At 39.5% G+C, this 24,188-nt stretch overlaps 2 protein-coding genes and 2 long non-coding RNA genes across 5 annotated transcripts; 2 read left to right on the forward strand and 2 right to left on the reverse strand.

Moving 5' to 3' along the window:
* Nucleotides 1–1,014: 1,014 nt before the first annotated feature.
* Nucleotides 1,015–2,080, forward strand: LOC121754053 (homeobox-leucine zipper protein ATHB-12-like). 2 transcript variants are annotated; one of them, XM_042149384.1, is made up of 2 exons: nucleotides 1,015–1,428; nucleotides 1,577–2,080. In XM_042149384.1, the coding sequence occupies exons 1-2, from the start codon at nucleotides 1,126–1,128 to the stop codon at nucleotides 1,868–1,870; spliced, it is 597 nt and encodes a 198-aa protein (XP_042005318.1). In that variant the 5' UTR covers nucleotides 1,015–1,125; the 3' UTR covers nucleotides 1,871–2,080. The 2 variants fall into 2 exon arrangements, with proteins under 2 accessions (XP_042005318.1, XP_042005317.1); XM_042149383.1 differs by having other exon boundaries at nucleotides 1,035–1,428; nucleotides 1,571–2,080.
* Nucleotides 2,081–3,214: 1,134 nt separating this feature from the next.
* LOC121754055 lies at nucleotides 3,215–4,981 on the reverse strand. Its single transcript, XR_006040536.1, has 2 exons — nucleotides 4,438–4,981; nucleotides 3,215–3,543 (listed from the first exon to the last, which is right to left on the reverse strand). It is a non-coding gene; the product is annotated as an uncharacterized LOC121754055 (long non-coding RNA).
* Nucleotides 4,982–16,745: 11,764 nt separating this feature from the next.
* LOC121754985 lies at nucleotides 16,746–20,210 on the forward strand. Its single transcript, XR_006040596.1, has 2 exons — nucleotides 16,746–17,419; nucleotides 19,746–20,210. It is a non-coding gene; the product is annotated as an uncharacterized LOC121754985 (long non-coding RNA).
* Nucleotides 20,211–21,290: 1,080 nt separating this feature from the next.
* LOC121756487 (methionine gamma-lyase-like) lies at nucleotides 21,291–23,529 on the reverse strand. Its single transcript, XM_042152043.1, has 2 exons — nucleotides 22,649–23,529; nucleotides 21,291–22,002 (listed from the first exon to the last, which is right to left on the reverse strand). Exons 1-2 carry the CDS (start codon nucleotides 23,400–23,402, stop codon nucleotides 21,434–21,436), a joined length of 1,323 nt encoding a protein of 440 aa, XP_042007977.1. The 5' UTR covers nucleotides 23,403–23,529; the 3' UTR covers nucleotides 21,291–21,433.
* Nucleotides 23,530–24,188: the final 659 nt, after the last annotated feature.

Raw genomic sequence — 24,188 nt, forward strand, 5'->3', positions numbered from 1 at the left:
ACACGTTCTTAACTATTTCCTATTTTCTTCTTTACTTATCGCCCCTAAACCCCAATACTTAGCCCTTAGACTCTTACATTATGTACATTATATTTCCATATTCGAATTTCCTTTTTCTTATAAACAAATTCATTTGGTATTTCATATTTTTAGAGAATGGTTCAATAATTGTCTTAATACTTTAGCCACAATTCAATAACATTTTAAGAGTGGGGATTGCATAAATCTTGTGATAAAGATTAAATATTTGTCAAACATATCTTCAAGCCTGAATAGTAAACACAAATATAGCCTATAAAAAATTGCATGGTCACATATTTGGGGCTCGAGTAAAATTAATTGAATTCTCTAATTATGTGGATTATATCTTGAACATCCCAATAATCAGGAGGAAGCAATTGCCAAATGGCAAGTGAAGCTTGGAATATGAAAAGGAAAAGGAAAAGGGGGCACGTAAGTAGCCACATTTTTTAAAACCTGGGAGCCACAGTGGCTGAATCCAATTGGATCAGTTTAGACAGCAAAGGGCTAATTTTGTCTTATCGCTAATGACGCAATACAACGTGTCAACTGCAGAGTGTGAAAACTACTTTTCTTTATTTTCCTCTACTCTATTCCTATTTTTTTTTTCCATCTCAACCAAAGATGACCCTTATCTTCAAACTAAATCCCCATCGCTTTCACCCCACAAATTCCCCCACTCATTTCACATATCCTATTCTATCTCCTTATGTTTATGCTGCAAATCCTAATTTCATCATCGCCCTTTTAATCATCAACTTAACTTTACTCCCAAATCTCGGCTTTAACATTCATTATTTCAGCCACAACTCTATTCTAATTTTTTAAGAGTAAATCCCCTAGTTCAAGTAATTTTCTTTGTAAGAGGAAAAATAATTGAATTGGGTGTGACAATATGAATAACTATAGGAAAAAAAATAAGATTAATATAGAGAAAGGCGACACCTGGTATCCTAAAAGAATAACTGCTAGTGACTCCAGGCCCACTATATATCAAGACATACACGTTTGGTTTTATTTGACGTTAAAGATGCATCCACAGTGGCTCTACGAGCCAAATAAATAAGCGACAACAATCAAAGCTTTCCCAACGTCTTAAAAACAATGTCTATCAATATTAAGAAGACCTCCAGAAACTCCAGGAGAAAAAGATTTAGCGATGACCAAATCAAGTCACTGGAGACCACGTTCGAGACCGAGGCTAGACCGGAGCTACACCTCAAGCAACACCTAGCTAGCCAGCTTGGCCTGCAGCCACGACAAATTGCCATATGGTTCCAGAACAAAAGGGCTAGATCAAAGTCCAAGCAAATCGAGCAGGAATACAGCGTGCTCAAGTCCAACTACGATGACTTAGCTCTACAGTTTGACGCATTGAGGAAAGAGAATCAAGCATTGCTTACCCAGGTCTGAGGGTGTTCTAGTTACTAGTCATTTTACTGTTAGACATTAGTGATAGCTTAGATAGATTCATCAGTTTGAGCGCTTCCGATCGTCTAGTCCTTCAAATACTAGTTCAAGCAAGCACTAAGCTTTTCTCAATTCACAGGTGCAGAAACTCAGAAAGATGGCGGATAACAAGGATTGCGAGGAGGATGAAAAGAATCAAATCAAATTGGGAGCTACTGAGATCCCGAGATTGCTACTAGACATTAAAGGCAATGAGCTATGCATGCCATCCTGCGGCGAACTGAACGGGAGAGTGGATTACCTGGGGGAGGAGGCAGATGTTCTGAATATAGCTCAGATTGCTGAAAGCTCCTTAGCATCACCTGAAAATGGATGTAGCTTTGAATCTTGTAATTTTCTTGATAATACTGGCGGTAATGCACAGTGGTGGGACTTCTAGAGTGATCCGCAATATAGAGTGACTACGATATAGAGTGAAGATACGTGTGTGATAGATTAGAGAGCCAGAGTATTTAGAACTAGGTTACATAAACCATACTGCATACTTCTTCCAATTTTGATTTATGTTTGCTGTATGAACCCTGTGAAAGCCATCTCAAATTCTTGAGATGGATGTTCGTGATCATAAGGCAGAATCCAGACTTAGCCACGTGTTGCTTTTAAAGCATGGCATTCTGTTCCTCAAGTGAAAATATCAGTAAGTCCAACGGGAAGAGTAAACATGTGCAGCAGGTAGAAATACATGCTGCTATATAACATTGGAAAATATAGGACAACCATAAATGGGGCTTAATTACAGAGAGAAACAAAGGCAGCAAAACGATTGTGTGTATTAAAACATGTGATTCGTTTCATAAATCTACATCATTCATTACTACAACATATACTAAATAGTTAGCCTTCGTTTGGGTCATGATAAAGATGTTTTTAATGTTCGATAGGATTAACCATCTCTCAGGACCTCCTCTATATAAGTAAGCCACCAGGGATGGTGAACCTGGTCTAGCAAACTAGAGAATCAACCTAATACATTGATAAGAGATCATTCCTCGGAAAATGGCAAAGGCAAGTCCTCCATCGAAATAAGTGCACTTCTGTGTTTGGTATGCTATAGAATTCACAAGTCCACTCAGAACTCTGTATAGTGGCAACCAGCATGCATTACTTAAGCATGTCATATACTCCATTTTTATACCCAAAATTATATAGCGCACACATTTTAATACCCAATACTGTAGTACTTAATAAATAAAAAAAACAGAAATTGGACTGAAAACCTTATCAAACCATTTACCTTGTAGGATAACTACATATTTTTGTCGAGGTTTGGGGAAAATAAAATGAGGTTGCACGAGTACTAGGAAGTAACAAAGGTCCGGTCTAGTTATAAGTTTTAGTTACTGTGTTTCAAATTATACAGAACTCACAAAACATTAAATGACTGAAAGCTTTCCAAAATTTGAAAGAATCCAGAAACTCTAAATTGTTTCATATATTTTATCCACCTTGTGTTTGGTATCTTACAGCGGATTGGATCTAGCCTGGAGCTTACCAACTGTTAACAAAAAAATTATCATTTTCTTATCATAAGAAGATTACTATTCATATAGAGCACTCGACACAGAAGACTTTTACAGAAATATGGTATCCAAAGGATTCGACTTGTGTCAATAGAAATAAAGGCATAGACGACTTTTATATTTATATATGTGTAGAACACAGAAAAGAAAAATAGAAGCTTTCGCATTTTACTTGCCAATCTCAAATATAAAATTCCCATCAGTTTCGAGCTGCCAAAAGCATTCTTATTAAAACATCATTTAAATAATTGTTCTATCTATCCATCATAGTTCTGCCTAACTTTTTCAAAAGTTTCAAGGCAGATATATTAAGATCTATAACATTAAGAAATTCTATGCATTCATGCACTCACCTCAATTATGATAGAAGCTAGTAGTATTATTTAATATAGTAATAAGAGAAAGAGATATTCTTAGAACATTGAACTTCTTAACAAACACTGGGGAGACACGAGAAGAAATATGACTAAATAACCCACTGCTGCAGATGTAGAAGTATTACCCTGTAAGCTTCATCCTCACCAGGAAATACCTAATCCAGTTCCTCAGTCAGGTGCATTTATAAACGCCGGTTAAAAAAAAAGAACAAAATAAAAGAGATGGAACTAATCAGTTCAGATGTAAGACGGCAAGATGGAAAAACCTTCTCCAGTTAGTGCAAAATATATTGTTAAAAGCTGAAATATTATAAAAGCTATGTCATCATATAAAAGATCCTTTCAGATATTAGAACTGTCACAATTGAAAATTTTCACTAAATTTCTCCAGATAAAACAGAAATAATGAAATGTTGCAAAAAAAAAAAAAAAAAAACAGAAATAATGAAATGTCAACTTTATCCTTGTTATTTCAGAAGAAAGTAAGAAATAGAAAACAACTTCTATCATTGTTACTTTAAAAAATTTCAACATCCAGTTCTACTTTTCAACATCAATCCAAGTCTATAAGAAAAGTTGAGAATTAAAGGGGCTTGAATAATCTGAAACCTCAGATTCACATATACTGAAAAGTGGAAAGGCAACAATCTGAAATCCATTTATGCTCCGAAATCAGAGACGTAAAGTTAACCAAGCACAAAAAAAGCACAGGCGAGGCAGTTGTGCTAATGGATTCATACACAAAACAATGGACCAAAGTGACTTTGGTTAATGGCAGATGAAATTTGAAAGCTCAGATGGTAAGCTTTTTGCATCAGCTGGTGACTACTACTGGATATGTGTATATTCATCAACTACTAGGTGTTCCCTTTCTGGAACTAATTCTTAATTGATGTGATAACAGTTTGATAAATCAAACATAAGCACCAAGTTTGTATGGCATTAGTGCAACCTCAGTAGTAAAAAAAATGGGGGTTAAATACATTAGTGGCAACCATTAAAGTTCACAATGAATCCATTCAAGACACATAGCCTTTTTTAAAACTTACTCTAGGAGCTCCATCAGTCCATTGGCACCAGAACCTTGCCCTTGGTCACCAATTTCCTCATATTGTCAAGCTCCTGTACCAAATTATTCAATTAGCCCAATATGTAGGGGGGTAATTGAAGTATAATCACTAGCGCAGCAAACCAAACAGCATATGCAAAATCAGAATCCATGAGACTTCCGTTGAAAGGATCAGAGTTGAATATATGAGGCTTCAATTCCAGGAATAGGCACATAAACACAGAAAGTGAAAAAATTGAGAACAATGATAATGAAAGATGAAACGGTTGCAGGTAGTGCAGAAGTCCAAGGGTTCTATTGATCGAGATAATCGGTGGAGCTATTGGGCTCAGGATCGACGGTCTTGCTGCCGGTGATGGTGGTGAGAGCTTCCTCCGGCTCCGGCGCGACGGCCTTAAAAAGTACGGATATCTTAGATTTGTAATGCCTACATTGAATTGAATTGAATTGTAATTTGAATTTCAGTCCGATTTGGAGACTAATCTAGTGTTAGCTTTCCAGTTTCCATATAAATTTCATTATTGCGAAAAATGTTGTTTATCATAAAAGGATTCTCGGAATCTATGGTTTATTTCATAAGAGCATCCACAACCGTGCTCTTGCCAGCGGCACGGTTGTGGGCACGGGCGGTATTATTCATGCCTGCTCTCTGGCAAGAGCACAACACCCACACTGGGCTCTTCCGCAAGACGAGCACAATTAATTTAATATTCAATTAAACATAAACATTTCCATAATACTAAAATTCATTAAAAAATCACAATAAATATTACAAAATACAAATAAAATAAAAAAGACATAATTAAAATCCTAAAAATTAAAAATTACATAATTAAAATACTAAAAATTAAAAATTACATAATTATTGGCTAATATTACTCGAGGAAGACTACTCATCCGGCGGCAACAACCCCAATTGTTTTTGGAGACCCACTATCATGCTCTCGTGGGTTTGAAGTTGCGTGGGGGTCATAGTTGACCTATCGGCCATATTGAGCTGGGCCAAAAGGGCCCACAACGAGTTGTTCGGGGGTGGAGGTGGAACATAGGGTTCGGGGGCGGGGGCCGATGGAGTCGCGGAGCGCCGGCGCTCGGCCGCCGCCTTCTTCCTTCCTTGCGGTCGGCGTTGGGAACCGCTTGGTCCGGCGTCGGGGCTACCCAAGTTAGCTCCGGCGAGTTGGCTAGCCACTTCTTCGGAGTCGGAGTCGGATAGGGATACCGACCTTGACCGTTTGGAGGAGCCGCTAGAAGAGGATGTTACGCCTCCCAGATACCTCGGGTGGAACCGCGTTTCCTGCCAAACCTTGAGGTACTTGAACGACTTACCGTTCATGGATTGGTATGTGCTCAGCGCCGCAGTGATGATGTCGACCTCACTCCGGCCGCTCCCGGCATTCCGCGACTCCTTGAGGAAATAGCCATTGAACTTGCCAATTTCGTCGTTGGCTCGGCCGATGCAGTTGCGCACCATACTCTCGTTGCGCTCGATCGTTCCCGGCGGCCGGTTTGCATTGTACCCGCGAGATACGCGCCACCAAAAGTGATCGCCCGATTGATTCGTGCCAACCGCCGCATCTTCGGAGATTTCGAAGTACGCCTTGAACAATTTATCCATCTCCGCCGGCGTGTACGGTGTGCGGACACCGCTGCCGCGAGTAGGAGCTTGCGGAGGTTGGGAGGGGGCGGTCGGCCTAGGCTCCGGTGTCCACCCGTATCGTCCTTCGGAGGCACCTTGGTCGTCGATTGGGTATGGACGGTAGCCACCCGGAACGGCCGAATCTTGGGTTTGAGGAGGGGCCGAATATTCCATTTCCGGACTAGGAAACGGTTGTGAACCAAACCATTCGGGGTTCCAACCGTGGGAGCCCGTATGGTTATCGCCTTGGCCGGACATAGTGATGTTGTAGGGTATGAGAGAATGAAGATGAAAATGGATATGAGAGATTGAAGATGAGAATGGAGATGAGAGAATGATGATGAGAATTGTGTAGTTTGATGTGAATTTTTGGGAGTGAAATTGGGGGTATTTATAGATGAAAGTGTGTATTTTTTGGGTAAAAAAAATTAAAAATAAAATTAAAAAGTGAGAAAAAACGGTTATAAACGGATATAATTTTTTTGGGAAGTGAATTTTTTTTTATTTTTTATCGGTTTTTTTAATTAAAAACCGATTTTTAAAAAAAAAATTTATTTAAACCCAACGGCTATGCCGTTGACGAATGAGGGCGCGCCACGTCAGCTGCTCGCTGGCACGGCGCTGCTCGATGCATCGAGCAGCGCCGTACCAGCGGCGCGAACGCAGCGGCGGCGGGTGGTGTCCGTGCCAGCTACGCGGAAGGCGGTGGCGAGCAGCGCCACCGTTGCAGATGCTCTAAAACCAATGAAATTCAACATACAAATTCAAGTAATCTATAAAAATGCATTATTGATTGCCTTAAAAAAAATAGTACTAGCAGTTGTTTGTGTTTTTGAATTTTTGAATTGAGGGAGTATTTTTGAATTTTTAGTGTTTGTGTAATTCCTCGGGAACATTTGACGTCACGGAGCATTGCCAACCAATTCACATTGTGGGCGCTGAGTGGTTTTCAATGAACTCTAGATTTTAGTCTTTTTCGGTACACTACAAAAAAGCACACATTTGCTACCAATTTCTGGAGGGGGAATAAAATGAGACGTTTTGCGAGAACAGATTTAATGCTAGCAAGTTTTCGACCAAATGGTACTAGCAAAAACGGTGCAAAATATACATGTACTCGCAAATTAACGAGCAGGAATAGGTGTTAGCAAAATAACGAGCAGAAATAGGTACTAGCAAATACTTTAATTCTTATCCACATCTACTTTCATCTTTCTCATTTCTTACCTTTCCCACACGCCCACCCTTACATGAACGGCAACTTCGCAGAGCAATAGATAGAGTGCAGTGAAGGAAAAGAAGAGAGTATTTTAACACAAGAATCTTGATTTTTGGGCATTGATGCTATCTCAAAACGTAAGTACTATCTTAATTTTTATTCTTTCGTCTAATTATTGAAATTTTGCAAAATCTGAAAGTATTAATAGTTGTTATCATTTTTGAAATATTTTATTTTAAAAATGATAACTAAGTTAATTAACGTTAATCAAATTATTAAAGGTAAATATAGACTTAATTTTATTGGGAGAAGCAATTGTGAAGCCCACTTGTATCGAAAATGAATGAAAATATAGACTTAATTGTATTCTCATAATTCTCATATAATTCTCACCGCTCCCCTGATTCAATTCTCACCGCCTCCCCTAATTCAATCTGATTCTCTGCAGTTTTTTCAGCAGTTTTTCCTCTCACTGACTTCGTTTCCCTGCTCGATCGTCTGCAATAGGTGATTCCTCACTGCTCGACGACGCTTTATTTTCAGCTGAATGATGCACTATTTATTAACACTAAAAATATCTGCAAGCATACAGGGTAAATCTATTATAGCGTCAGTACCGGATATCAAACACAGGGAATAAGATTGCAACTGACTACCATATACTAAGCGTCATATACTAGTTAAAGGTCAGTACCGAGAATAAGATTGCAACTGACTACCATATACTAAGTGTCATATACTATTTAGAGAGACCTATGTTTTTGGATTTGATTTATTTAAACTAGACTGAAATAAATAAACAAATAAAAAGAAAGCATACAAAACAGGCGAATGAAAGTAGAATTTTAGGATCCAAAAACACAGTCAAGAGCTATTCTCCAATCAACTTCCTTGAATTACGGTCTCTAAAGTTATTAAGTCGGTCACTTAACTAAATTAAACCCCCTCCCGAGGTGAGAAATCCGTGGATTAGATGTTGAAACCAAAGTCCCATTTAAATTACTAACATCTAACTCCCAAAAGATCGTTAAGACCAATGACCTCACATGAAACCTCAACTCTCCTGAGTTCTATTGAATTAAGGTGTGAATTATCCCTTTTCCAAGTTAATTATTTCATCTCCGGAGTACTCTAATCAACTCTAACATGTATTCAAGAGGTAGCTAATCAATTGAACATAGAAAGCACAAGGATAAATCAAATAATTGCAAGAGCTAACAAGGAAAATCAATTGAATATATTCACCAAAAATTCTACAAAAGATGTTCGAGTCATAGACAAGTAAATACACCAATTAAAGTACTGAGACGTGAAAGAAATATATAAAACACAAGGTTGAATCTTCAATCTCCAGTCTTCTCTTGCCTGGATCTGCAGAGCCACGCTCCAATGGAAGATGGATGAATTATGTGTGGAATATGTGATGGAAGAAGGTGTAGAGAGGGAAGGATTGGAGGCACTGAGATGAAGATTATGAATTAGGTTAGAGGTATTTATAGGTTGGAAAAGGTTTATTTTTTGATAATTTTAGTGGCCTTCAAGGAATTGGAGAGATTTGGGCAATTATTTTCTTCTCTGAATTTTCGCCTAAATTTCCGTCAGCTTTGACTGCACTGCGCCATGTTCGTAGAATGGTCATAACTTTCTTCAAAGAAAACCGATTGAGACTTGCAAGATATCCATGCGAAGCTCTTTCAAAGACGAAGAGAATAGTATGCAATAATCACTGATTGGACTTCAACACTGCTAGGAAACTCGGCTTGAACTGAGGCTGCTGCACCTTTGCCTTTTTGCACATTTTTTCTGTCTTTTTCTATCATTTATAAATAAACACGACAAAAATACCAAATGTATAATATATGCAATTTTAGAACATATTTTTCATGATTGACATTTAAAATAAGTCAGACATAGTCCTTAAAAACATGCAAAATCCGTGTTTGTCAATTCCCACAAACTTAATTATTTGTTTTCCTTTTGTTTTCCTTAAACAAAACAAGAGAAAAACAAATTAAGAAACACGGATATTAAGAACTAGACTTCATAGTTGCCTCAAAAAATACAATAAAAATAAAGACTTTGACAAAGAATACAAATCAAATCAAGCAGAGCTTATTAGTGCATTTTCATTACTAGCTCGTTGATCACCTTGAAATACATGTGCTCACAAGTATTTAGAAGTGTGTTTATCACTCGCTCTCAAAGTGTATAAGGTAAAGAATGTATGCTCTCAAATTATGCAACATGCAAAGTTTACCATAGGCTTGCTCAAAGTCTAATCTCTTCTCTACTTTTTGTGATTAAAATCAAAATTTAAAAGGTCTTTATTTTAGGTTATAATGTAGTCTCTTTGGTAAGGTGAGGAAATATTTGGGTTAAAAAGTGACTAAACCCAATCATAGCAAAAGTGATCAATTTCTACTACATCAAATATAGCACCCCACCAACAATTCAAATCTCAGTAAATTCTAGACTTTGTCCAGATTTCTTCTCACTTCCCAAATTCCTTTGATTTTTCTTTCTCTTTCTTTTCAAATTTTTTTTGTACATCCTTTTTTTTGCACAACAATATATCTAATGTAAACCATAGAAGTCTATGCACTTTTCACAACTAAGCACACTACTTTTCTTTCTACCTTATCTCTCCAACTCTTTTCACAAAATATAAACTAAAATTCACCAAGAGTGTATGAATATTCCCCCTTTATTTAGTTTCCAAAGAAAAAGGCTTTAAAGACTCAAAATGGCTAAGAAGGATGGCCTAACGTCCTCTTTTATCATTTAAACACTATGTGGACTTAGGCAGACTAGGAGTAAGTTCTAGAAACAAATACATAAATGCAGATAAATCACACAAGAATTAAATTTATGGCTCAAGTCTTACATGGTATAAGCATGATTCAAGGCAAACAAACAATTCATTATTTATGCACCTTTTCACTAAACCTTCAAATCAATGCATCAAGTCAACTCAACCAACACATAAACGAAATTTTTATCATAGGCAACTCGGTCTAATGTCCCTAAACATGAATATTTCTAAGTTTTCTATGTTATGCTCATGACAAGATTCACCTCGGGTTTATTTAAAAAATAAAAACAAAACCAACTAAACTCACGGTCCACCACTTCATCCCCCCAAACTTATTCAAAACTACGTTAAGAATAAGTTCGAAAAGTCGGTAAGGACGTGAGTAAACTAAAAAAAACAAAGTAAACTAAAAATAAAAATGAAAAGTGAGAAAAAATAAAAAATACCAATGTTGGGTTGCCTCCCAACAAGCGTTTGGTTAACGTCTTTAGCTTGACGTTCTTTGAAGCTCATAAATTAACCCCCATTCTCGGGAATGAAGAAAATTGTAGTAGAGTACAATGCATAATATATGGCAATCCCCCAAACTTTAATCATATCAAGGTATAAAATATGCAAATTAAATTATCTACTTTAAAATAATCATTTTTCATCCCCCATATCTCTATCCCCAATCAATTGCAAGAATTTTCAAATAGACCAAGATCAAACAAAGCACTTAAGCTTTAAATATACACAATTCATGCAAGATAAAATAGCCTCACAATGCTATGAACATGAACTATGCATATCAACAATCAAGCCAAAGTGATATTTGATTTTCACCCACAAAGGTCAAATATACTCAATCACACCCAACAATAATTAATTCCAACAATCCAAAACATACAAACTCATCATTGCTCATCAAACTCCAACCCAAACTACCAATACATATCAACAACAAAGTCATTCAATGAAAGAATTCAAGTTCAAAGCTCAGAAATTACAAGAACGTACCTTGTGTTAGTTAACAGTTGAACACAAGAATAACTGGTAGAATCCAAAGAATTTGATTAAGCGACGTCAATTTGAAGTGTGAGTGTGTGAATCATGTGGAGAAAACAAACTAGAAGGGGATGGGAGAAGGTTTTATTTAATTTTTTTGAAAAAAAAGAAAAGAAAAAGAAGAAAATAATTTTTTTTTTAAAAACCGATTTTTTATAAAATGAAAATAAAAAAAACAAAGGAAAAAAAAATTAAAACTACTACTAGCTTCAGCTCTACGGAGGAGAAAAAAAACTAAACTAGAAACTAAAAACAATAAACAAAAACCAGAGAGCTATTATCATTGAACTTTATCTCACCCACGCTCTACGGAGCATATCAAGTGTTGTAGCAGATGATTGTATCTTGCACCGGAGCGTAGAGTAATCCATTGCTGTGTTTCGTGTTCTCCTCAAATAGCAACCCTTGCAAAATAGATAAAAAAAATTAAAATAACTCTACAAAATTTTACACTCTAAACTTGATACACTATTTATTAGCACTAAAAATACCTACAAGCATATAGTGTTGCCCACGGTTCGGAACTGGACGGTTCTGGTTCGTAACCGCCGGTTCCGGTTTGGTCCAAGGCGGAACCGGAACCGGACCGTGAGGCTATTTCACGGTTCCGGTTACGGTTCGGAACCGCCGGTTTTTCCGGCGGTTTAGGCTGTTCCGGTTCGGAACCGGCGGTTTCGCGGTTCGATTATTTTTTTTAAAATTTGAAATTTGGATTTATACAACAAATTGAAACAAGACAATGTATAATTCAAATAGAAATACGACGAATAAGGAGAAAATGATATCAATTTTATTGAATTTGAGTTGTAACGGACAACGATACATTACAATTTACAATACATATACATCTACAACTACAATACAAGTATACAACATACAACAATGTAATATAATTTACAAGTGTCGTCGGAACGTAAATAAAAAAAAACATTAAATGGGGGGAAAAATTGAAAAGGGCTTGAGCTCAACTTAAACTTTCAAATTTAAGTTGAGTTGCCTACGTATCCACAATTTTATTGAGGAATCAAAGCCCACGTAGTTCTCTTACCTTGCTTACCTTTTTGGTCGGCCGTGCTCGCCATTCACCACCCCCCTCGTCATTGCTATTGTTGAGTGCTCTCGCTTCTGACCTCGTCATCGCCATCGGAGGAAAAGTCTTCACCATCACTCTCTACACGGAAGTCGAAATCCGGCTCTTGTGCTCTCATGTCCGCCTTTACCCAATCATCAAGTAACATAGTGGCTTCCATGTTCTTGGCGGAGAGATTGCTCCTTTTGTCGTCTAGGACACAACCGCCGACACTAAAAGCTTGCTCAACGGCGACGGTGGAAGCGGGAACGGCGAAAATCTCCTTAGCCATGATGGAGAGTATCGGAAACTCTTTGTCATGTGTTCCCCACCAATTAAGGACGTCAATTTGTTGAGTAGGAGGACCTGCATCTTGAAAAATAGAGCAATTCCAAATATATATCTAACTCACTAGTCGCTCTAGTCCTATTGGTTGTAGTACCGTATAGATCTTGCAATTGTGATACTACGTCTGGATCAATCATGACATAGCTAAACTCCCCGCCACCAAAATCAAATGTGGAAGGACTAGGAGGAGCACGTACCTGGTGAGCGGTGTTATAGCGCATTTCATATTCCGCATAGAGAGCACGAAGTGCACTATCTAACCTTAGTTTGATTTCATCAACATCCGGAATACTTAGTTCGAAGCATTCTCCTCTTGTCAAGCCCATTTCGCGGAGTTGAGAAAAATCCAAATCGTGCAAACAACCATAGTACATGTCTAAAATTTTATAAACACCATGCAACTTCCACTTTGGATCGAAGCATTTTGCAATCAAAAACACATTTGGAATACGGACAAAATATTTTAACCACTTTTCAACCATATAAAACAAAATTGCCTTCAACTCAATGAATTGAGTATTTTTCACACATGTTTTAAAACCAATTGCCACATACATGCAATGCTCCAAAACGCGGACAGAAGTAGGATAATAAACACCGGATAACTCAACAGTGTCATTTTTGAAAGCGCGGAATAATCGAAACAAATCCATGATGTGGTCCCAACAAGCGGGTATCAAAATCAAATCAGAAGGAACATGATGACAACTTCTAAAAAAATCACATAAATACTCAATGTGGTTCAAAGTCGACTCCAAAATATCATACGTCGAGTTCCAACGAGTTGAAACATCCAAACGAAAGTTGGTGTACCTGCATTGCCTTGCTATGACAATATTTCTTCCAAGCTCTACCAATAGGAGCTTTGTTATGAATCAACTTCACAGCAGTTCTAATAGGATCAACATACTTTTGCCACAAATCGATCGCATTTTGAACACACAAATTCAAAATATGGGCAATACATCGCACATGAAATATTTGCCGTCAATAACAGGAGAACATGCACTGATTAGTTCATCTATGCTAGCAGTGTTAGCGCTAGCATTGTCAAAACCAATGGAAAAAATTTTATTGATCAATTGAAATTCATTCAAAACTTGAATGATCAATTGAGCAATTGCTTGTGCAGTATGTGGTGCAGGAAATTCCCGAAATGCAATTAAACGTTTGTTTAAAGTCCAACTGTGATCAACGAAATGCACAGTGATGCCCATATACGAATTTTTGCAAAAACAATCAGTCCACACATCAGAACAAATAGAAACTTTATGCCCTAAGTTAATAATAAACGTACCTAATTGCGCCTTCTTTTCCATGCATTGTCGAACAACGGCTCGAGTCATTGAAGTTCGACTCAATTTTCTTGCAGCGGTATTATAAACTTACCGCATACTCGACTCAAAAGCATCGTTATCAAAAGCATTGAATGAAAAATGTTTCATAACGGCAAATCTAGACATCATATTAAGAGCATTTTTGTGATCATATTTCAAAAGAGTATTGCTACACATACTTGATGTTTGGGATGAACCCGTCCCACTCTCGGTCCCGACTCCATGTTGAAAGTTGAGTTGAGTTTGGGTTGGAGCGATACCAAACTCGACCGGATGTGCTTTCTCCATGTGACGGGTAAATGTACCGTATCCTCCACCCCTTCGGAATGTGTATACGTTTTCGCAATAATTGCAATACACATTATAAATGTCAGGATCGTTACTATCTTGTACCTTCTTGAAATGTTTCACCATGATGTTTTTGGTTAAAGACCTTTCAGCTGGTCTAGGAGGTTGAGGAGGGTGTCCAATACCACGACTACGGCCACGGCGACTCCTTGGTGGTGGTGGGGGTGGCATTTCTTGAACCTCTTCTACCTCCTCCCCCTCCTCGTCGTCATCATCATCATCGTCGTCTTCATCAACATTCACAGGGGTTGGAATTTGTTGAGAATAGGCACCGCAACCGGGAGCACCACTACCGGTACCAACATAAGCATCGCCTTGGGATTGAGAGCGAGAGAGAGCAATAGCATGTGCCACATCTTGCTCTTCTCGAGTCTACAAAATAATATTTGTATTGTAAATTTCAATTAAAATTATGAACAATAATGTAATGTAATTCAAAATTAATTAAATTAGTAGATAATAAATATTAACCTGCCACGCATCCATGTTCATTTGAGAAATTTCATCAATAACGGATCTCCGAGATGGCCTCTTGGGCTTTCCCTTTCCCTTATCAACACGACCTTCTCGGGATGAAGACATATTGCTATGTAGAAATGTAGAAATATGGAATAATATATATATTTTTGTTTTAGCAATTGAGAAAGAAAGACAACTTATAGAACTACGGGAACAAGTATAAGTGTATAACAATGCGTAATAAGAGTGGCACTTGAGTAGTTAAATGGAAGCACAATAGCACAAATGAGAAATTGGAGACAAAGAGAGAGAATTGGGAGATTAAAGAGAGAAACTCTTATTAACACAATAGTAGGGTGAATGTAAATGAGGATAGAGGGGGGTATTTATAGATAAAAATGGGGGGAAAATGGAAGAATTCGAATTTGAAATCTGAAAAAAAAATTGAATTTTCGGAAAACCGCCGGAACCGTCGGAACCGCCGATTTCCGGGAAAAAACCGCCGGTTCGGTCAACAAACCGTCTGCCAAAAGCTGCGGCATGTCACCTCGTGTCCCGCGCCACCTCCAAAAGCCACTGAACCGGCGGTTAACCACCGGAACCGACCGGTTTTGCCGCTGAAAAGCTGCCCCCTCGGCCCATCCCCCTGCAGCCTTGATTTACGCGCCCAAACCGGCGGTTCCGAACCACCCCGAACCGTCGGTTCGGTGACGGTTCCGGTTCGAAAAATCATGAACCTGAACCGGACCGCGACCCGAATTGCGACGGTTCCGGTTCGGGAAAATTGCCACGGTTCCGGTTCAGAACCGGAACCGGTGGGAATCTCTACAAGCATACATAGTAGATCTATTATAGCTAAAGGTCAGTACCGGGATATCGAACTCAGGGATAAGATTGCAACTGACTACCATATACTAAGCGTCATATACTATTTAGAGACACAGAGGTTTTTGGATTTGATTTATTTAAACTAGACTGAAACAAATAAACAAATAAAAAGAAAGCATATAAACAATGATACAAAACAGGCGAATGAAAGTAGAATTTTAGGATCCAAAAACACAGTCACGAGCTATTCTCCAATCAACTTCCTTGAATTACGGTCTCTAAAGTTATTAAGTTTGTCACTTAACTAGATTAAACCCCCTGACGAGGTGAGAAACTCGTAGATTAGATGTTGAAACCAAAGTCCCCTTTATATTATTAACATCTAACTCCCAAAAGATCGTTAATACCAATGACCTCACATAAAACCTCAACTCTCCCGAGTTCTATTGAATTAAAATGTGAATTATCCTTTTCCAAGTTAATTATTTCATCTCCCGAGTACTCTAATCAACTCTAACATGTATTCAAGAGGTAGCTAATCAATTGAACATAGAAAGCACAATGATAAATCAAATAACTGCAAGAGCTAACAAGGAAAATCAATTGAATATCTTCACCAAAAATTCTACAAAAGATGTTCGACTCATAGACAAGTAAATACTGAGACGTGAAAGAAATAGATAAAACCTAAGGTTGAATCTCAATCTCCAGTCTTCTCTTGTCTGGATCTGCAGAGCTCCGTTCCAATGGAATATGGATAAATTATGTGTGAAATATGTGATGGAAGAAGGTGTAGAGAGGGAAGGATTGAAGGCTCTGAGATGAAGATTATGAAATAGGTTAGAGGTATTTATAGGTTCGAAAAAGGTTTAGTTTTTGATAATTTTCGTGGCCTTCAAGGAATCGGAGAGATTTGGGCAATTATTTTCTTCCTTGAATTTTCGCCTAAATTTCCGTCAATTTTGACTGCACTGCGCAATGTTCATAGAATGGTCATAACTTTCTCCACAGAACTCCGATTGAGACATGCAAGATATCCATGCGAAGCTCTTTCAAAGACGAAGAGAATAGTATGCAAAAATCACTTATCGGACTTCAACACTGCTAGGAAACTCGGCTTCAACTGAGGGTGCTGCACCTTGGCCATTTTGCACATTTTTCTGTCTTTTTCTATCATATATCAACAAATACGTCAAACATACCAAATGTATAATATATGTCATTTTAGAACATAATTTAGATGATTGACATTTAAAACAAATCAAACCTAGCCTTAAAAACATGCAAAATCCGTGTTTGTCGCTCAAAATAAATTTTCCAGCAGTTTTTCCTCTCACTGACTTCGTTTCCCTGCTCGATCGTCTGCAATAGGTGATTCCTCTCTTCCTTTTCACGACATGCTTACGGAATTCTCCACATTTTTCTGCTTTAATTGTTACAATTTTCGTCAAAATGTTGGTCGGCATTTGCTTGCTTATTTTCTATTTGCAACTCTTTAACTTGAAAGAGGTTACTGATTCTCTCACCGATTCACCGATTCTCACCAATACATCATAGTTGCTGAATTTGATTTTGTAGATCTTAATCAAACATTCATAGGTTGTGTGATATTTCTAGTTAGGCTACCGATTTAGCTTGAAAGTCATTAGCCTATAGATCATCATTATTTTAGCATCGGAGTATAATTGAAAAGAAATACTCATTTATATGGTACAGTAGAACATTGTAATGACTAACCTCATCTTCCTCTTCTTTGTCTTTTGCTATTTTATCTGGTGAATTTGCATCTTGTGCTGGTATGGGCAAAGGTCTTGGAAGAGATTTCACAGTATCCAGATACTGTGGCTGCTAAATTGAAGGTATAATATTTCTTTCAAATTGATGAATCAATTTTCTTGATTTGTATTTATTCTAGGCAAATAGTGTTAGTGATTATCTTCTGATAGGATTTGAAAGGTGGTTGTGAGTTTGGTTGCTTTGAATTTTGCATAGTCAAAAGGAGAAATGACATGGGAAGAGGCACAAAAGTGATACAGTGGTTTCTGAATTCTGATGGATTGCGTATATGCTATCTAGTTACTGATATCTAATAGAGTGGATTCATTCTTGTTTAATTTCAGGTTATTCAATGTACTTTGATCCTCTAGTACAGTCTTATTAGATTAAGTTCTGTCCTTAGTCTTCCAGAAGATTGGAATTTCAAAAGGCCTCTTGAAAACAAACCTCTCTTGAATGACCTCTCCAAGCATTAAGCTAATTAGTACTTGAGAGGATTAAATTCCTGCATGGATTGTATACAAGAACTTTTAAGTAAAGATGAGATTCATGACTAAATCCTTTTTGGTGGAAATGGTAAATTCATAATAAGCACATCAAAATATCATTGAACTTTTAGTGGCATGTGTATAGGCAAAAATGAGAATGTTGCTTGTGAGAACTAGTGGAGTGTGCAATCAAGATTTTCATAAGATGATAACCAGTGGGAACACATAAAAAGCATGCATAACTAATGAAACTGAGATTTGGTGAACAACTCCAAGAGCATTTTAAATATGATGAATAGTAAATATGAATATGATGGTAGTAGTGACTATGATAGTCACTTGATCCTTTGATGATCACCCCCAAAATATGAAATAAAATAAGATATCAAGCATATTTTGATCTTGCATCTTTGGATTTTAAATGAAGAAAATGGGGATTTCCTTACATCTATGCTATGCTTTTATGGTTGATTCTATGTGAGCATTTCATGAAAAACTAAGGCAGTGTTGAAGGGGGTTTACCATCTGCTGATATTATTACTGTTGAAAAAAAAGGTTTGTTATGAAGGAGTGAACTGATGGTGATGAACATATATGTGAGTGTGTGATATACAGACCAAACAGGAGAACTCATCCCAAAAGATTAGTCTGTTAGGAGAGAGGGCTCATTTAGTCTATATACCCCACATCAGTTGTTCTCACAACCGATGTGGGAATTGAGTCCGTAACATTCGACCCTCCTTTAAGGGCCAACGTCCTCGTTGGTCACGGCCACGTTGGTCACGGCTGGTTCTTTGCCAGGCCACCACTCCGAGTTCTCATTGGTCACGGTCACGTTAGTCACGGCGGATTCTTTGCCCGGCCACCACTCCGTGGGTCACCACTCCGAGCGGTTCCAAACGCACTCGTTGGTCACGGCGAGTTCGTTGCCCGGCCACCACTCCGAGTGGTTTGGGCTCTCAATGAAAGCACCAATTGATACAGACTAAACAGGAGAACTCATCCCAAAAGACTAGTCTGTTAGGAGAGAGGGCTCATTTAGTCTATATACCCCACATCAGTTGTTCTCACAACCGATGTGGGAATTGAGTCCGTAACATTCGACCCTCCTTTAAGGGCCAACGTCCTCGTTGGTCACGGCCACGTTGGTCACGGCTGGTTCTTTGCCAGGCCACCACTCCGTGGGCCACCACTCCGAGTTCTCGTTGGTCACGGCCACGTTGGTCACGGCGGATTCTTTGCCCGGCCACCACTCCGTGGGTCACCACTCCGAGCGGTCCCAAACGCACTCGTTGGTCACGGCGAGTTCGTTGCCCGGCCACCACTCCGAGCCGTTTGGGCTCTCAATGAAAGCACCAATTGATACAGACCAAACAGGAGAACTCATCCCAAAAGACTAGCCTGTTAGGAGAGAGAGCTCATTTAGTCTATATACCCCACATCAGTTGTTCTCACAACCGATGTGGGAATTGAGTCCGTAACAGTGTGTGTATGTATATATACACAAATCTGATTCTTGATTACTGTTGATATCATAACTGTTGAAATAATAGGTGTTGTAGTATGGAAATCTCACCATCTTCTCATTTCATGTATTAAACTGTCTTCTTGGCTCTTTTGATTTATGAGAGTAGCAGATAAAATCCTTTTGTACCATTTCAGATTGAATTTGGCAGCTATGTATTGCTTTCTATAGAGTTGCAGGGTCATACGCAGGTTGGAATAGACCGTATATAGCATGTGCATGCATTGGTTTGAAGTCTTATTATACATGATATGAAACTTGTATCTTGATTGATTAATATCTGTATCTTTTAGTTATGCAAACGAGGGGTTCGATGCTTACTGTTTTCTTCTTCTAAGTTGATATTTGATTTTAAATTTTGGGACAGCCTCTTACTATGTCTTTGTTTGTTTATAGGAGCAAGTTATGGCAAGAGCCGATGAATTACGGGCTGCTAGGGAAGTAGATCCAGATTTTGATCACATTTTCCTTCCTTTTGGGAAGAATATGATGAGAAAGCAAATTCCCGGAGCCGGACAAGCAACAAGCATTTATTTCCCTAATGCTAGCAGTTCGTCCACTGGGGGCTAGGGCGTTAGCACGGAAGAGTTACAAGCAATGCGAGAGCAAATCATTATTGAGGTGCGCGAGGAGTTGGAACAGCAAAATGAGGCGTCCCGTGCGGAGCTGGAGAGGCAAAATGCAGCGCGTGACGATGAGTTAATGAGGCAAAATGTGGAGTTACGTGCGGAATTTGAGAAAAAAATGAGAGGATATTAGAACAGTTGTTGAACCTTAGTGAAAAGGTTAACAAAATGAGTAAAAACTAAAAGTGTAAAACAATTTTAGTAAATTTATGTAAGTTTTGAATTTTGTTTGTCATTTCATTATGTTTTTTATTTATTATCCAGATAATAATATGTAAAAAAAATAATATTAGAATATGTTATGATGAATATGCTAATTCGCAAAAAACAATTCTGAATATACTAATTGCTAGCATCATTGTACTCGCAAAAAGAGCTGAAATTGAATAGTCGAAAATTTTCGAGCATAATGGAGGTGCTAGAAAACTTACAAGCAAAATGGAGGTGCTAGCAAAATTGCGAGCACATATATGGCTTGGTCGACATTGCCCATTAGCGAGCAAAAAGGTGGTCGGAAAAGAACTTCTCCTAGCAAAACTGCTATCAAATTTGCTACAAGCGCCATAGCGAGCATAGTTGGTGCTCGAAATCTGGTAGCAAAACTGACTGTTGCGAGCACTTTGATACAGTTTTGCTAGCACCATTATGCTCACAAATAGTCGCTTTTTTTGTAGTGATATTTAATTGTGTTATTATTTTTTCATGTTAAAAGACTAATGTGATTGAATAATGTTTAGCCTTTAATTGACATGTCATAAAAGACTAAGCAATATTCCAACCGAAGTATTGACAGGTCATAAAATTATGAAAGAGATTGCAATAATTTCAGAAATACAAGAGTATCCACATTTCAGAAATAATTGCCAACTGTTCTATTTTTATTTTGAGAAGAATAATTTCAGAAATACAAGAGTATCCTCATTTCAGAAATAATGGCCAACTGTTCTATTTTTATTTTGAGAAGGTTTACTGCAGTAGAGTGCGTTATATTGCTAACTATTTAAGTTGCTAACTCATCAATATAGTATATTAAAAATGTCAACATATAATATCAACAGAGTATATTGAAGTTCAACAAAATTATATGTTGACATTTTTAATATACTGCGTTGATGAGTTAACAAGTTAGCAATTTAAAAAAGTTAGCAATTAATCACACCTATATATGTATATTAATAGAGGTACAGATTTACTACCGCTACACATTTAATTAGTTTAACATGTATTACACAAATATGGAGTACTTGCATAAGTTGTCAAAGCCTTTCACCATCTGATTCTTGGGCTATGTTACTATTTCTCCAGTGAGATGGGATTAATTAGGCCAACCATTTTGCTTTATTTGTTAGTAATTACATGTGGAGTGGAAACAAACGAAAAATAGGCACAATGATTAAAGATAGACCATAAACAAAAGAAAAGATAGATTACATTACATAATACCCACACCCCCTTGGCCTACACCTTACTGACATCCTGCATTCTAGACAACGCCTTCTCAAATTGGCTCCACTTCTGCTCCAACGTGCCATTGAACCCAATCGACATCCTAACAAGCCCGGGCGAGATCCCGGCCAGCTCCTTCTCCTCCTGGCTCAGCTCGCTGCTCGTGCTGCTCCCCGAGCACGACATGAGGGTCTCGTAGTATCCCAAGCTCACCGCCATTAGCCCGAACTGGCTGCAGTTCTGTAGCAGGTTCATTAACCGGTTGGCCCTCTCCTCCGTCTCCATGTCCACGCATAGGAGCCCCCCGTACCCGTACTCCTTGATGGCCATGGACTTGAGCGTGGCATGGTCCGGGTGGTCCACCAGCCCCGGGTAGATGACCTTTAGCCCCGCCTTCCGCATCCTCGTGGCATACACGAGGGCGCGGTTGGAGTGCTCCTTCATCCTCAGCCCTAGGTGAGGGAGCCTCCCCGCCAGCTCGGACGCCACTTTCGGGTTCATCGTGGGCCCCAGCAGCATCAGGCTCCCTTGGTGAGTGTCCATCATTGAGTTCACTAAGCTGGCTGGCCCACACACTGCCCCTGTTCCAATCCAGTGTTTTATTTTATTATCTCAAATTATGCCACGGCCCTCAATAAATGGATGGATTGCAATTGCATTATGATTAGACACAAACACATAATTTATGGACAAAAGTGGTGCAGTGCCTTCATCTTTTTTATTTTAAGTTGCTTATTTTATTTTGTCGTTTAACCAAGGAGGCCATCATTATGTCACAAAGTGCCCATGAATCAGTGCCATCAATATTAGGACAAACGCTTTCCCATAATCAAATAACAATTCCACACATAGCAAGTAAGCTTATCAAGAAAGCAGAGAGAGCCCCACAAAGGCCAAAAAAATACAAGGATCACGAGCGATGATGGAAGCAAATAATAAAGAATCATATTTTATCGTATCCAAATATACAAAACGTTAACTGTCACATCAAATATGATCTAATTAAGGTGGAGTGAGTGTCACAAAGACCTAACATGTCTCGCCTAATTTGGCGTGGTTATCCGTGGTTCGCACATTCCAGAAAATGAAAACTAAACATGTCAAAATAATTAACATCGAAAAGATTTTATGAGCAATTGAACAATTTTTTGTTTAATTTGATTAGAAATAGAAAGGAGGAGAAAACGAAACAATGCACGCAATTAATTAATGGGGGAAAAAATGTACCCGCGATTAAATCGGCGCCGCCGCTAATGAACTTGGACATACTATGCAAAACGACGTCGGCGCCGAGCCTGGCCGGGGAGACGACCATCGGCGAGAAGGTGTTGTCGACGACGACGGTGATGCCTTTATCGTGCGCCATCCTGCAGAGCTCGGGCACGTTAGCGACAGTGAGCGTAGGATTAGACATGGTCTCGAAGTAGAGCACATTAGTCCTGCCCCGGACCATGGCCCAGTCCACCGCGTCGTGGTCGCGGATGTCGACAAACGACGTCGTAATGTTGGAGGTGCGGGGGAGGAAGTTGGAGAGGAGGGTGTGGGTCCCGCCGTAGAGGGTGCGGGAGGCGACGACGTGGCCGCCGGCGCTGCAGAGCTGGAGGAGGACGGCGGAGACGGCGGACATGCCGGAGGCGGTGCAGTAGGCGGCCTCCGTGCCCTCCATGGCGGCCATGAGGCGGCCGAGGCCGAGAACGGTGGGGTTGAAGTGGCGGCTGTAGATGAAGAAGTCGCGGTCGGGGCCGAGCTCGCCGGCGAACATGCGGCGCATGGTCTCGGGCTCCATCACGGTGAAGGTGGCGGAGGCCTCGATCGACATGTTCACGCCGCCGTGCTCGCCGAACTCGTGGCGGGCGTTGGCCAGCGCCGCCACGGGGTCCTCGGCGTGGGGGTGGTGCTTCTTGGCGGCGGGGAAGGGGTCGGAGGAGGAGGAGGAGACCGGGCGTTTCTTGGAAGGCAGGGTGGGGTTGAGGGTGGCCATTTTGGGAATATTGATTTTGGGGAGAGATTAGAATGTGAAGAAGGCTTTGGGTTTGGTGAGAGAGTTGTGGAATGGTGTCTCTATTTATCGAGAGGGAGGAGGAGCGTCCAGATTCATTCATGTTGAGTAAATTTTGTAGTACTCCTATTTCTTCAGATTTTGTATTTATTGACATTGTTTCGAATAGTATAACTACTTAAGAGCACCCGCAACGCGGGCCACCGGCGTTCCGCGTGCCGTTCCGCCAGAACGGTTTCGCCGCGGAACGCGTTGCGCCGCATGGTTTCGTCCCGGTTCCGTTCCCATTCCGTGCCGGGTGCCGACGGAACGAAACGCGGCACGGTCTGTGCCGCCACGCGCTTCGGCGACGTGGCGCTCCCCGCGGCGTGCGTGAGTCCCACTCGCCGGCCCGCGAGTGGGACACGTCACCTGCTGACGCAATAATTATTTAAAAAAAAATTTAATTTTTTTATAACGGTAATATTACCGTTTTTTTTAACTTTTTTTTATTTTTTATTTTTTATTTTTATTTTTTTTTATTTTCTTATTCTATAAATACTCCTACTTCATTCTCATTTCACACACAACCAACATCATTTCCTCTCCAATTTTCATATTCAATCTCTACACAAAATGTCCGGCGACGGCAACTACGGCGGTGACGGCTCCGGTGGGTGGGATCTCAACGCGTTGGGCGATTGGCAGACCATGTACAACACACTTGGTGGTTCCGGGTCGTCGACGCCGGGCACCCAGGGGTCGGCGACGCCGGGTGGGTACCAACCA

Source organism: Salvia splendens, chromosome 11, assembly GCF_004379255.2.
Source record: "Salvia splendens isolate huo1 chromosome 11, SspV2, whole genome shotgun sequence".
Classification (NCBI taxonomy): Eukaryota; Viridiplantae; Streptophyta; class Magnoliopsida; order Lamiales; family Lamiaceae; genus Salvia; species Salvia splendens.

Bases quoted from the DNA above. Each gene is read 5' to 3' on its own strand.
- LOC121754053 (XM_042149383.1), top strand. From the start codon at position 1,126: ATGTCTATCAATATTAAGAAGACCTCCAGAAACTCCAGGAGAAAAAGA. The intron at 1,429-1,570 runs GTCTGAGGGTGT...CTCAATTCACAG, and splicing joins ATCAAGCATTGCTTACCCAG to GTGCAGAAACTCAGAAAGAT.
- LOC121756487 (XM_042152043.1), bottom strand. From the start codon at position 23,402: ATGGCCACCCTCAACCCCACCCTGCCTTCCAAGAAACGCCCGGTCTCC. The intron at 22,003-22,648 runs GTACATTTTTTC...GGATTGGAACAG, and splicing joins CGGCGCCGATTTAATCGCGG to GGGCAGTGTGTGGGCCAGCC.